This window comes from Mesocricetus auratus, unplaced genomic scaffold (assembly GCF_017639785.1).
Source record: "Mesocricetus auratus isolate SY011 unplaced genomic scaffold, BCM_Maur_2.0 Super-Scaffold_100004, whole genome shotgun sequence".
NCBI lineage: Eukaryota > Metazoa > Chordata > Mammalia > Rodentia > Cricetidae > Mesocricetus > Mesocricetus auratus.
The window spans coordinates 114,809,317-114,823,998 of NW_024429189.1; the positions used below are offsets into that span (position 1 = coordinate 114,809,317).

The 14,682-nt window shown below is 45.4% G+C and overlaps 1 protein-coding gene and 1 long non-coding RNA gene across 3 annotated transcripts in view; one reads left to right on the forward strand and one right to left on the reverse strand.

Moving 5' to 3' along the window:
• The window catches only part of LOC121140555, a 55,171-nt gene extending 54,034 nt beyond the window's left edge, over positions 1-1,137 (reverse strand). Inside the window, exon 1 of the long non-coding RNA XR_005877467.1 lies at positions 930-1,137. This is a non-coding gene — a long non-coding RNA (uncharacterized LOC121140555). The remainder of the gene's footprint in view (positions 1-929) is intronic.
• A 1,819-nt stretch (positions 1,138-2,956) lies between these two features.
• Nxt1 (nuclear transport factor 2 like export factor 1) lies at positions 2,957-6,448 on the forward strand. Of its 2 annotated transcripts, XM_013115183.3 has the most exons (3): positions 2,957-3,154; positions 4,002-4,182; positions 5,709-6,448. In XM_013115183.3, exon 3 carries the CDS (start codon positions 5,767-5,769, stop codon positions 6,187-6,189), a length of 423 nt encoding a protein of 140 aa, XP_012970637.1. In that variant the 5' UTR covers positions 2,957-3,154; positions 4,002-4,182; positions 5,709-5,766; the 3' UTR covers positions 6,190-6,448. The 2 variants fall into 2 exon arrangements, with proteins under 2 accessions (XP_012970637.1, XP_005072614.1); XM_005072557.4 differs by lacking the exon at positions 4,002-4,182 and having other exon boundaries at positions 2,958-3,154.
• The last annotated feature ends 8,234 nt before the right edge of the window (positions 6,449-14,682 follow it).

The window sequence follows — 14,682 nt, forward strand, 5'->3', positions numbered from 1 at the left end:
CCCTCGCTCTCCCTAGTCCACCAGAACTCAGATGGACCCACCAAGGTCAAGAGATTGGATGTGGTTCAGGTGACAGTGTATTCAAGATACAGCTGCAGAGTCACAACTGCAGAGACGCAGCTGTGAATTCACAGACTGTAAGTCACACAGCTGCTTTTGGAAACATGCCGTTCAGATTCTATACTAGGGAAGAGCACTGACAGTGGGGGAGGGAGAGCAAGTCCATGTTGACAGATTTTATGATTCTTAAGTCAGGTCCAACTCTGTATATGGCCAGATATGTCCTTCTTCCTGGACAGGCTTCATATGGCAAACGGGAATACTGGTTCTACAGCTGCTTAGGCCAGCTCATTTATCAAAAGTGCCCATGTGATCAGGTAACAAATCCCACCAATTTGTCATATGCTTATCCCAAATGTAAAAGTCAATCATTTCATTAGAAAGACTGTTAACAAATGAGGAAGTTGCTGTGGACATAAATTATAAAACATAATTCAGTCCCATTAATGTTTCTGGATGCTAATTTGGATTCAGACCCATTGAAGCCATTCCAAGAAAATCATTAGTGTCCCTGCTTTACAGAGCAGGCAGCTGCTTCCCAGACAAGCACACTCACATGCCTCAATCACACTGCTGATACTCAAAGACACAATGCTGAGCTGAAAGCAATTAAAATGATGCCCAGCTTTAAACACTGACTCTAGACATTGTGAAGTCCAAAACTGAAGAGTGGGACAGTGACAAAGCATTTAGGCAGCACATCACATTCTCTGTCTCTGTCTCTGTCTGTCTCTGTCTGCCTCTCTCTCTCTCTCTCTCTCTCTCTCTCTCTCTCTCTCTCTCTCTCACACACACACACACACACACACACACACACACACACACACACACTGAAGAGGACAGAGGATAGTAGTGGATAGTCTTCTTACCCTTCCTGTCTGCCTCATCACTGATGAGTCAGTTTCTCCTCAGAGGAGGAGGAAGACTGGAGAACTGCTGTTCATACCCATATTCAAAAAGGAAAGAGGAAAAAAAAACCCTCTCCTTTCCCAGAATGCCCTATCAAACTCCTTCTCCAGTCCAATGAGAGTAACTGGATCTCCAAAATACCTCGTGACGGCTATTCTTGGTTGTCATCTTGACTACATCTGGAATTAACTAAAACCCAATGACTGGATAAACCTGTGAAGATTTTTTTTTTCAAATAATTATTTGAAGTGGGAAGACACAATTTTAATATGATTTCTGAGGTAATAAAAATAAACCTTCAATCCGTATCTTTTGAGGTGAGAAGACCCACCTTTAATCTGGACCACACCTTCTACTGGAAGTGTTTATAATGAACATGGAAGAAGAAAGCTGTTTGTCTTTGCCTGCTTGCTCTCACCCTTGCTAGCAAGTCCATTCCTTGGCTGGCATTAAAGCCTACTTCCAGCTGAAGAGCAGCTAAGACATCCAGCCTTACTGACTGGACTAGGGCCTTACATTCATTAGCAGCAATTGTTAGACTAGCTGAACCATAGGGTATGAGAGACAGAGAGATTGCGATTCATTCATTCTATAAGTTCTATTACTCTAGAGAAACTTGACTAATACATACCCTCAACTGTGTCATTGATATGTTTCCTAGAGTCAGAGGTATCTCTAATCACCCCAAACTCAAGGGCTACAGAAAGAATAAAAGTCAAGTTCTTTTTCAAGAAAAGTCGTAGGACCTATCACTACCTACAACCAGGTTTATAAAGTCATTTTGGTGTAACTATTCCTCCGAAGACATTTATTCATCCTCTAAACTCACCATCCAACTTCTTTCAATAATGAAAACCTTTCACCTACAGTAGGAAGTGGCCTATATTAAGTATCCCATCTGGTTTCTTAGGTCTATAAGCAAAGGTTACCTTAGAACATGAACAAAAGGACCCAAGAGATTGCCAAGAAAACACAGTACTTCATTTAACCTAGTCACTTCCAGAGGGTTCTCCCAGCCGGATAGATGAAGCAGAGAATCCGGTGTCTCGGGAAATATGAGCTCTTCGGGTTTTGTGTCACCCTCGGCAGTTTCTAAATGGTTCCGTTCTAACGCTAAGTATCAAGACTGCTCCAGCCGGGCGTTGGTGGCGCACGCCTTTGATCCCAACACTCGGGAGGCAGAGGCAGGCGGATCTCTGTGAGTTCGAGGCCAGCCTGGTCTACAGAGCGAGTTCCAGGACAGCCTCCAAAACAATACAGAGAAACCCTGTCTCGAAAAACCAAAAAAAAAAAAAAAAAAAAAAAAGATTGCTCCAGATTAACCAAACCAAACCAACCAAACTTACATGTGGGAACAGTTCGCCACAGCTAGAGCTAGCGGGGAAACCAATTTACAACGCATAGAAAATCAGCTGGCACGGTTTGTCGCCTCTCCCGCAACCTCGGCCCTACCCTCAGTCTTTCTTACTTGACTAAAAATGCTTCTCTCGTATAAGCACATCTGCAATGTCTACCCTAAGTAGCTTCACCTAGGAAAGGGAGCGTCAGATAAGATGCTTGACCCCCATGGACTTCCGCAGGACTCCCTCACTTAGCTTTCCACTCGGACTCCAATTTTGCGGACGTCCTATGTACTAGGTTCAGTCCAGAGCTTTACTGCAGCCATGCTGCTGTCTCCCTAGATGGCGCCAAGCCGTGAAGCTTCACGAGGCTTCACAAAGACTGAACACAGACAGACGAAAGGGAGCCAGATGCGCCTAAGCCGACAGCTCTGCGGCAGCCAAGTCTTCCGCAGCTAAGCGTGTAACTCCTCCCCCTCTCACGCCCTCCAATAGGAGCTCTCTCAACCGGAACTTCTGGGTTGGTGACTGCGCCGGAAGCCGCATTGTCTTTGCAGCCACACCTAGGCGGAGCCAGCCTTTCTACTGGCTCGCTTAGCTGCCCGTCACGCGAAGGCGGGAGCCGTTTGGAATCGAGGCCCTCGCGCCTGCGTAGACCGCTGCACGCCGCGCGCGGGAAGCCACTACCGGCGACCAACCGTTCCCCTCCTCCAGGACGCCGGCGCCTCAGGCGGAGCCTCTGGGAGGAAGAGGAGGGCAGGAGCTTAAATCTTCTGGCCCGGGACCGCGATCGGGGCGGGACCCGGGACCGAGTCGCCTTGGAGGTGCTGACCGGGGCGGAGCAGGTAGGTGGCCGCCCCTGTCTGGCTGCACGGTGGCCGACGGGACCCCTTGCCTCCCTCAGGCTCAATAAGAGCTGAGTGTTGTCTTTTCCCCCACGTGGTGTCTTTGCAGCTGGGCATCAGGCTTTTTTTCTGTATAAAACGGTGGCGGTGAGTTTGCCCTGCCTGGTGGAGAGCGGCTGCTTGGGGGCCGGATGGTGGCTCTGAAGAGCGTGCTGCCATCTGCCAGCGGCGTTGATTAGCGACGCCCGGCTGAACATGAGGCCCGGGACACGGCTGCCGCTCCTGGGCTCCAGCTCCAGGAAGCTGGAGTATGAACCACGGAGTGGAGCGTCCTCCTGGCTTCTCGCTCGACTGTGTTTCGGTCTTACTGTTTTCCCCTGGTGTGAGAGAGCTGAGCAGGTTCTGTGGGTAGCTGTGCACCAGAAATAGGGGTGAGCCTCCTTTGGGGGCGTGACCATTGTTGGAGGCAGAAGAGAAAAGGTCAACCGGCAGCATCTAGAGGAAGCGGTCTGGTTGAGCAGAGAGAAATGTGGTTACTTGGGAGGACATTCCCAGGCTGGCATCCCTGGAGCTGTGTTCATATAGACCTACTCTCAAAAGTCTAGGAACTTAGTAAATAGGACACGTTGGCCTTGACCTCGGTTTTCCTAGATCGACCTTGAGTCGACCAAGAGTGTGCAAGCTCCTCTTCCTCCTTAGTAAAGCTGTTACAGTGATACCCATGTGTGCAGTGATGATTGAGGGCATGATCCTAAACTGCTTAACACATGTTATTGATTGTTGAGTCTGAGGTCCTTGGAGAGAATGCAAAGAGCAATATCAAACTTTCTGAACCGCTCATCTTTAGGACCAGCTTCCTGCCAGCCCTGTGTGGAATCATCGTTCATAAGCTGATAGTTAAAAAATAGATAAAAGTTGGGCCGGGCACACCTTTCTTCCCGCGGCGGCAGGTGGATCTCTGTGAGTTCGACCTGGTCTACATAACAAGTTCCAGAAGTACATAGAGACCCCGTGTCAATAAAATAAAGGTACTTGAAATAAAAAAGTTCTGAGCTTACTCAGTAGAGCCTGTTTCTGTAAATTGCCACTATAAATTACTTGTGTCTACTCTTTTCAGTAATGTTAGTACTGGTTTCTTTTAAATGAAAATTTTTAATCATAGAAGAAATTAACAGTCAAACCTGTTATAAAAATATGCTGTTTATGTTTTAGAACTTAAATGTTTTTAGGGAACTGTGATCTTTCAGATACAAATAAAACTGTCCATCCCCTTCCCATTAGAATCGATTTGAGCTGGTCTCTGGAGGGAAACACCTTTAATCCCAGCACTCAGGAGGCAGAGGCAGGTGGATCTCTGTGAGTTCAAGGCCAGCCTGATCTACAGATCAAGTTCCAGAAAAGGCTCCAAAGCTACACAGGTTACCTGTCTCAAAAAACAGGAGCTGGAGAGATGGCTCAGCTGTTAAGAGCACTGGCTGTTCTTCCAGAGGACCCAGGTTCAATTCTCAGTACCCACATGGCAGCTCACACCAATGCACAAAAAATAAAATTTAGAGTCTTGTTTGAATTCTAAGGTCTTTCTGCTGTGTTATTACAGTCCCTCTGGTCTTACATGATGGACATTAGTGCTAAAGATGGAAATTCCAGTCAATCTTGGGCTGGCTGGCTTTTGGAAATTGTGACCAGTATCCTCCACTCGCTGAGAAATATGCCATTCCCTACTTCTCCAGGGTCCTTGTGGGTTCCCAGACTGTCAGTCACCCGCTCTCTGGTAGCCTTTGTTGGGCCAGTAACCACTTATTTCTTCAGCTTGAGCCACTATCTTGACTAGGATGAGCCACACCTATTCCAAGCTTTCGGGATGTGCTCTAATAATAAAATGGATTTTAAATCCCATTGTAAGATGAACAAACAGATCAGACTTTGGTTTTTTTTGTTTGTTTGTTTGTTTTTTGTTTTGTTTTGTTTTTTGAAACCAGGTTTGCTGTGTTGTTTTTGAGATCAGGCTTGCTCTCTTGGTTTCAGGCTGGCACCTGCCTCAATTTCTCCAGTGTGCCCTATCACTCCTGGCTTAAATTTTGTTTTGTTTTTTTTTTGTTTTTTTTTTTTTGATGAGGAAACAGAGGATTAGTAAGATTAAACAAGCAACAATTGCTGGGCTTGCTTGGTGGTGAATGCATTTGATTCCAGCACTTGACAGAGAGAGGCAAATGGATCTCTCGGTTCTAGGCCAGCTAGGACTATATAGCGAAACCCTGCCTTTAAAATAAATAGGCAACAGTTTGAGCTTAAAGTCATCTGCCAGCAGTATGTAATGTTCTGTCGCCTATGGAAAAGGAGGGTTGGGGGCTAGATGGGTCAATAGATATAAGTGCTTACTGTCAAGCCTAACAACCTGAGTTTGATTCCTAGGACACTTGTGGTGGGCAGAGAAGACTCCTGCACAACCTGCACAACACAAATATAAATTTTAAAATTGAAACTTAAAAGTTTTATCAGAGCCAAATAGACTTTGATATTCACATGTGTACCCATCATCTTTGTTGTCCTACAGTCCCTGGATCCCCACAGAGGAGCCAATCTGACAGAAACCTCTGTCAGTAGAAGCAGAGATGGCGTCAGTGGATTTCAAGACCTATGTGGACCAGGCCTGCAGAGCTGCAGAGGAGTTTGTCAATGTCTACTACACTACCATGGATAAACGGCGGCGGCTGCTATCCCGCCTGTACATGGGCACTGCCACTTTAGTATGGAATGGAAATGCTGTTTCAGGACAAGAATCCTTGAATGAATTTTTTGAGATGTTGCCTTCCAGTGAGTTCCAGATCAACGTGGTAGACTGCCAGCCTGTCCATGATGAAGCTACACCAAGCCAGACCACTGTCCTTGTGGTGATCTGTGGATCAGTGAAGTTTGAGGGCAACAAACAGCGGGACTTCAACCAGAACTTCATCTTGACTGCCCAGGCTTCACCCACTAACACAGTGTGGAAGATAGCAAGTGACTGCTTCCGATTCCAGGACTGGGCCAGCTAATGGGGATGAGAAAGGCTTCTTGGCTTTGGCCCAGTTCTGTCCAGAAATGCCAGTCACAAATCTCAGGATGTGGAGAACACAGTTCATTTTGGTTGTCACGGCAGCACTGCAAACTTGATGTTTGAGTCCTAGAAACCCCTTTCCTGGCTATATACTGGTTTGTCATAGTTGCCTTTTAAAAGTGGTAAACTTTCTATTTTTCTACTTAATCAGTAGAGACCCTGTTCCTGGAAGTTGACAAATAAATAATGTAAATGTTGCTTCTCTGCCTTATGTGTCTAAGTTTCGAGAAGGACAGAGGAGTGTGAAAGGCAGAAAACATGGTAGGAAGCACCTATAGGGGGGGAGGGTCTAGGGTGAGCTTTACCTCACTGTGATCTCGTGGAATCCAGAGCTGTAGGTGGTAGTTAGCCCTATCTGTCCACACCAGAACCCTCAAAACACTGGAAGTTTCCTGTCCAGGGCCTTATCCCTAGCTGGCATCTCCACTATAAATAAGATCTGGGCATTGGCATTTTATTTTTCAAAAGTACCCTTGTCTTAATGTGTGCTTTATTAAAAAAAAAAAGTTGCCGGGCGTTGGTGGTGCACGCCTTTAATCCCAGTACTCGGGAGGCAGAGGCAGGCGGATCTCTGTGAGTTCGAGGCCAGGCTGGACCGACAGCCTCCAAAACAGAGAAATCCTGTCTCGTAAAAAAACCAAAAAAAAAAAAGTTAATTCAGCTGACAGTTCGCTTTGCCCTTAGCACCTGGAATAGGAGTTATTGGTGATATATGTGAAGAGCATCTGAGTGCTGCTCCTACCAGAAGCACCAAGGTTGGGAGGGGACGTCAGAATCTGTAACTTTTCAGTCTGAGCACTAGATTTGACATGGGATTCTGGCCAATGAAGCAGAAGTTGGAGGATTAAACAGAGGGATTGTGTTTCAATAAACCCTCATTTTCTCTCTGAATGCTAGACCGCTGGTCATGGCTTCATCATGAATGACAAGACAGTTTGGCTGTGAATTAGAGGTGAAGTTGTCATGCAGTACTCTGGGTCTCTAGTGACCACAACTGCCAGAGTAGCTCTAGTTAACCTATGATTATATTACTTTATGTTTTAGCCAGTCATACCCATGAAATAACTCCAAAGCCACATCTAGAGCAGTCAAACCAGTCCTACAGACTTGGTGACAAGATGAGACTCGAAGTTCAAGCTGAGATCCTACTAAAATGTATGAAATGGCAAAGTGAGGTTTCCACCATGAATTGACTAAGATCCTGGAACACTAAACATGATCCCTTAGGAAGACATGGGGAAAAAGAATGGAGGAGAATGAAGTGATTTGGAGGGACATGCAGCTGAACTTTAACTATACCAAACTGTCACTAAGAGTGACCTTGATATAGATGTCCTGGAGTCAAAGAATTAAGTTCTTTAAAGTCTCTTAACTGCTCAAAATAGCAAGAGGAGAATCATGTTCACCTTGCAGGCCTGGAACAGACCATATTCTCAAGGTTCCCAATTTCCTGGCCCTCTGGGAATGTTTGAATCTGAATTAACACGGTTCTCAAGACAAGCTTTGCTCACTATCCATTCCACACCCCACCCTCATTCTTTCTGCTAGAGTCCTCCAGTTCTCCCCTTCACCTCTGTTCTCCGGTTTCCGTTCCTTACACCCTACCCTGTCAGGGTTTCCCCCTTCATCCCTCACATCAACCCACCTTTCCTCTTGTCCTCCCTGCCCACCCTTGTCCCACCAGAAGACACTTCACACGTGAATGAAAGGCAAACACACCATGCTGTCACAACCAGGGTATCTCCTGTTGTCAGTCTGAAAACTAAGGAACATACCCAGGGACCTGAGAAAGTAGTACTGAGTAAGAAAGGAGGTGTTGTTTTGCTCTGTGAAAGCCACGTTTTGTTTTGGAGCAATAAAGGCAAAGCTTGCTTTAATCAGAAATCCTCATTTTAATCTGTATTTCAAGTTCCCTGCTAGGTTGTCTGCCCAATTGAGAAGTCTGGACTCTGATATAACCTGTATTTTGCTTTAACAAAGACAAGATGCTTTACATTTTTGGTGCTGCCTTGTTGGAAAAGTTTGAAAACAATCTTTACATTTAACGGTGAGGATAAAATTAGTTAATTCTTTGCAGTTTTCTTTGCTCTCATCAGTGATGGAGACAGTAATAACAGAAAACTGGATTCTTCTTTTCAAGCTCCCAAGGCTCTAGGGCCATCTCTGTAATTCACGTTCCATGCCCTGGTCGGGTGGAGTAACTATCCCTGGAAGGTACTGTGGGAAATGCTTTAGGATTGGCACTGAAAAGCAGGATGCTGGGGACCAGAGTAAACAGGTTTAGGGACTGGATCAGCAGGTAAAAGCATACGCTGTTTTTCAAGAGAACCACGGTTCAATTCCTAGGTGTTAGACAGTTATTTGTAACCCTTTCCAGACTCCATGGCCATCGGGCCCACCAGTGGTGCACAGACACAATATGCAGGCAAAACATCCACACAGTAAAATTTTTGTTAAAAAGTGGACAAGCTTGATCCTGATTCATAGACTGTGACATCTCCCCACCTACTGCTAATCTTCTGGTGGACCCTAGCCAGAAAAAAGCTAGTAGCATAGGTTGTCTGGGACATCCAAGGTGGTGTGGGGCCTGGAGTCTTAGGGAGTCCTACTGCCCAGGCACCATCTGGTCAGCCTCAGGACATACCATATTCTAAGCACTTGTGAGTCAAGATCCAGCATCCACAGCTCACTAAGCAATCAACACACGACCTTGACCAATGGGGTCATGTTATGGTTCATCACAGTACAGTGAATAGAAACAGTAAATAAAGGAGGTTGTGTTTTTTAAGATGGGTGTCTCACACTGTTGCCCAGGCTGTTCAACTCTGGTTCACCTGCTCCTTGTCCCTGTACATGGAATAAGGGGGACTATAGGCACATGCAACTGTACCCATGGTTTGGGGATTAGAAAAGTGTCTTCCTGTCATCAGTAATGTTTGTCTTCTCAGGGAGTTACCCGATTTTACTGCATTTTCAAAGAAACATCTTTCTGTTTTCAGTTTAGTTGGCTTTTGCTCTTTGTGATTTCCTTCCTCCTGCTTATTTTCAGTCTTTTCAAAAAGTTCTTCCATTGAAAGTGCTGAAATTAGCCTGTGCCACCATACCTGTCATGTAAGATAATTATCACAAGCATCCTTTGTGAAGTGGAAATGGCGAGAACGACAAATGTCCTCTAATATGATTACTTTATAATATTACAAGGGAGATTATTTGCAGTCTGAATAAGGAGCAGACTTTTATGTTATAATGCTCATATGAAATACCTGAGTTTAGTAATAGAAAGACACAAACAATGAGGGTAACAGAGCCAGAAACGGCACAAACATCTCAAGACCCACTCAAGGTATGTTGCACTATTCTCAGCGTATTACTGATACGGTGATTGATTTGTGAATTTAAAATGAAATTATAGTAGGCATGAAAATTCTGGAAACATCGATCCAAATTAAAGCTGTTTCTCAGGCATTGCCTTCTAGGATTTTAATATTCAATCACCGGGGTCAACATAGTGGGAAGGAGAGAACTGACACCTGTAAGTTGTTCTCTGATCTCCCCAACATATGCTCTTCCCCTAGTGTAATTAAAAAAAAAAAAAAAAAAAAAAGAGTTCCCTGGTGTGTTTAAAGAGCCAGAGATGAAGCGTTTCCAATCCAGCGTGAGTAATGGAAATAGATAGCTTTACAAAAACACACCCGTCTTAACTTGTCATTACCAAATGCACTTGCGAGAAATGGCTTAAGTCGGGTTGTGTATTGGGGGAATAGTGTAACCTGTGGTCTGTTAAAACTCAACTCTTGAACTGACACATAATTGACACACTGGGAAGTAACACTACTGGCAGGTGCTGCGTGGTTCCTCCACCAACACCCACGCCCGCCCTGCTCCCGCGTGGCCGTGTTTTAGAGATAGGGCTGTGCAACCTGGTAGGGAAGTCTACAGACCGCAGAGTAACGCCATAGACACTCAGATGTAACTATTGATAGGATCGCTGTTAACAGTCGATCTTTAGGACCGAGCGTCATCACTCCGAGACCACCCCGAACCAATTGCAGGACGGTTCCCTTGGAAACAGAGCGGCCTATCAGCTGCCAGAGTCTCCCAGAGTGCAGGACAAAGTGCCGCCCCAGGCTGCAAGGCTACACCTATCTACAGTGGATGCTCACCGTGGAGGTCGTGGCCCAGCTTGTTGGGTGTTCCGGAACGCGACCCGAAATGAAATATCTAACCTGCTAAATAAGCTAAATAAGTAAACACACGTTATAGTTGACAGCCATTTACTTCTTCAGGATGACTAACAGGGAGCGTTTTATACACATAAACACATGACATCTTTGCCCCAACCCCCCCCACCCCCGCTGAGATTGTATTTCTTGTACTTTGGCAGATCAAACACTTAACTTTTTTGTCAGGTTGGCTCCATGTCTGTCGCTCCATTTTCAGCGGATTCTTCTACTCATATTCTAATGAGAATTGTATGCCAGCATTCTTTCTGTTGGTGATTTGTTGTTGATTTCCAGAGGTTCTCTTCTGTTGTCTTATCATTGCCAAAAGGATGCTTTTGGGTCAGATCTGTAGCTCTGAAATCAAATGTAATCTTAAGAGGAAAGGTTAAGACAATGACTTAATAAAAGGGAATGAAGTGAGGTCCCCAGAGTCAAGCTGGAGTCTGAGCAAAAGTAAAGGAGATACTAGGCTTTCGTCCGTATTTTAGTTAGTTGGATGTAGAAGAAATTCAGATGTTATAAAGGTTTCACTAAAAGATTGCATAGGAGACTTTAATTCACACAAGTGGAATTTAGCTAAAGGAGCTGCTTCCAAAATATCCCAAAGATAAACAGTATGCTAACTAGGCCTGTTAGAGAGAAACAAAGTTTAGGATGCTAGGATGCAAATGTGTATTCACCATGATTGGCTGGCCATTAGGCTCATTCGTGAGTCAAAGAAACTAACCTAACCTGTCTCACCTCCTAACTTACAGAGGCTTACAAACTCTACCCCCTTCTCGAGTTCTTTCTCTTCGGGTGGCACTGGTAGAAGATGCCACACTTAATTTCTAATCCTGCTCACCCCTCAATATCTCAAACCTTCTACCTCAGCCTAACTATTCTCCATCTCATTCCTGTATTGAAAGCTTAGAGGAACTATCGCCCCCATCCTTCACATGTACAGGAAGGCACACTACCCCAGGCCACCTATACCCGGTACACACATGGCAGCTCCTTCCTATATGGGAGACCTGCAGAGCAGGCTACAGCATAGTGTCAGATACCAGGGTGGTGGAGGCACGGGCACTCCCCGCCCACACCACTAACCAACAGGCTGAATTAGTAGCCCTCACCCATGCCTTCCAGCTGGCACAGGGACATTCTCTAAATGTTTACACCGACTCTAAGTATGCTTTTCATATCCTCCTGTCCCGCACTGCTATCTGGAAGGAACATGGACTACTTACCACTAAAGGAGGGTCCATAACTAACCCAGGTTATTTTATGGCCTTACTAAAGGCCTCCCACCTCGGAGACCAGCATGGGACTGATCCAGACCCCCTGAATGTGAGAGTCAGTGAGGAGGCCTGGGCAACCTATGGGGTCCTGAGCAGTGGATCAGTGTTTATCCCTGGAATACAAATGGACTTTGTATGTCCATAGCACAAAGAGGGATGCTCTCTCAGCCTGGACTCTTAGGGGAGTGCCTGGACCCTACCCTGAGTGAAATGACAGACTCTAGATATCCCCTATGTGGAAGGAATTGGCAATATGGTGGGAGGATGGTGGGGATGGGGGGTGCGGGAGGAGGGGAGGGAGAGGGAACTGGGATTGACATGTAAAACAAGCTATTTAAAATTAAAATAATAAAAAATATATTAAAAAGACTTACAGAACTACAAGGAGAAATATAAACAAGTACATTTGAATTACAATATGGGTGGGATGTGAGGACAGAATTCTACAGTGATATTTTTTATGACCTGTAAAGGAATCACTATACACCTTTCAATAGTAACTCTGAATATTAATGGTCTCAGTCCCCCAGTCAAAAGACACAGACTAGTAGACAGGATCAAACAATGGAAACCATCTATTTGCTGACACCAAAAAACATACCTCACATCAAAAGACAGACACTATTGTCTAAGTTTGCTTTCTAATACTGTAATAAAAATACTGACCAAAAAAAAAAAAAGCCTCCCACCTCCCCAAAGCTATAGGGATTATTCACTGCTGGTCTCAGCAGACTGACAACTCCATTATCTATAGGGGCAACAACCGGGCTGATGAAGCAGCTAGGGCCGCAGCCCTCCGAGACCCAGATCTACCTCACCCACCACAGGGAGTTCATACACCACAACCCACCTCCTCACAGTCACTCCTGACACTCGACAAATTCTGTCCTGTCTACACCAGCTCTTTCACCCCAACAGTCAGGCTCTGTCTCATTTTGTCAAGGCCTACCTCCAACCCACTCCTGAGAACTTACATTTCTTAAGAACTATCACTGCCTCCTGTAAAACCTCTTAGATGTCAAACTCCAGGTATTCTAACCCCCCTTTTCCCACCCACCAGGCTAGAGGCTTCCAGGGCCTGACTGGCAACTTGACTTTACCCACATGCCTGTAGTCAGGAGAGTTAAGTATCTCTTGGTACTAGTTGATACTTTCTCAGGATGGGTAGAAGTATTTCCTACCACTAACAAAAGGGCCCAGACAGTCTGTGACATCCTTCTCAGGGAAATTATTCCCCAGTTTGGGATTCCAGCCTCTCTTCAGTCAGACAATGGTCCTGAGTTCACCTCTCAGATCTCTCAAACCCTGTCTAAAGCTCTTAACATTTCATATTCCTTATTATCCTCAATCCTCAGGAAAAGTGGAGCGTACTAACCGTTCTTTAAAAAAAAAAAATGTTCTTGTTAAAACGTCACAAGAACTTCACCTTGACTGGGTAAAACTCTTGCCTCTGGCTCTTTTTAGGCTCAGGGCTTTTCCCAAACGACCCCTTTTCATCTCACCCTTTGAGCTCAAGTATGGGCGGCCAGCTCTAACACCTGGCCTCTCACCTAAAGCCTCACCTCTCCCTGACCACCTGCTTACACCCTTACTCCATCATCTCCGTTCCCTCCTACGGAACTTACTAACCACTCCCTACCGCAACCATGTGCCAACTCCTGTACATCCCCAATTAATATCGGGGATCAGGTCCTTCTCTCCCCCCCTGACCATCGCCCCTCGTCCCTGTCCCCTAAATGTCGGGACCCCTTCAAGGTAATTCTTGTCACCCCAACAGCTGCTAAGCTTGAGGGCCTTCCCCACTGGATTCACTTATCCCATCCCAAGCCCCTTACCTCACCTAAAACTCACTCCTCATACACAGCCACTGGAACAGGACCTTGCTCCCTTAAGCTTCGGAGGACACCGAGATCAACTACTTTGCCTCCTATTTCAGAGGAATAAGGGTCCTACAATCACACTTAGTCAAACTGGGGCCCCCATATACTTTACTTCCTGTCTTCAGGTTAATCTAAACTCTCCCATCTCCAATTACTCATCAATAACTCCAACTAATTAGCTGTTGTTACAGAAATGCCAGCCAAGGCCATGGATCCACAAGTACAAAGACCACCAAACGCATGTGCCTCCTCAGTACTGGTAACCAAAAAAATTCCTCACAGCCTCAACAACAATACAACAACCAGAGGATAAACTATTAATTCAATTCTAACAGGATACTAAAAACCAAACAGTACTACTATATGGTACTCTTGTTGTGCTAAAAATGTCTGTCAGGTTTAAGAATATTAATGCTTTCAGCCAAGGTACTTCTAACATGCTACTAATATGTCTAATACTTGTGTTTTTACAAACTCAAAGGATTCTTATAAATTCCAGGAAGCCAAATCAGACCCATCCAAACAGGTCAGATCCACTCCAGATATTCAACCTCTCCCTGGTCCTGGGATTCCCTTCCCTTATCTTGGGACCCCTCAGGAATCTTCCCCTCAAATACCAGGACCCAAGAAATTTTTTTTACCTAACTTTGTCCTCTACTAACATCTTGCCAGATCTACAGAGGTGCCAGAGAGTTCCATACAGCCTGGACTACAGAGAGTCCCATACAGCTTGGACTACACTAGAACAACCAGTGTGGCAACACCCCAATTTTCTCAGGTTCCCCCAAAGAAGATCGATGCCCCCAAGTCAGCAGGAAGCATTCTTAAGAACTCCACATCATTATTCCTTGATTTGCCAAGCCAAACAACCCACCTTTATAATAAGCATAAGAGGTGGGATTGTAGGGGCTCAGACATTTTATTATCTCCGCCCCTTGACGACCAGGCACGCCCAGTGATGCGGCTACATCATCACTATGTCACTCATCTCGGGACTCAGTGCGCATGTACACCATCCCCTTTATAAGTCACCTCCAACCCCCCTTCT

Coding starts and splice junctions, on each gene's coding strand:
- Nxt1 (XM_013115183.3), top strand. CDS start 5,767: ATGGCGTCAGTGGATTTCAAGACCTATGTGGACCAGGCCTGCAGAGCT.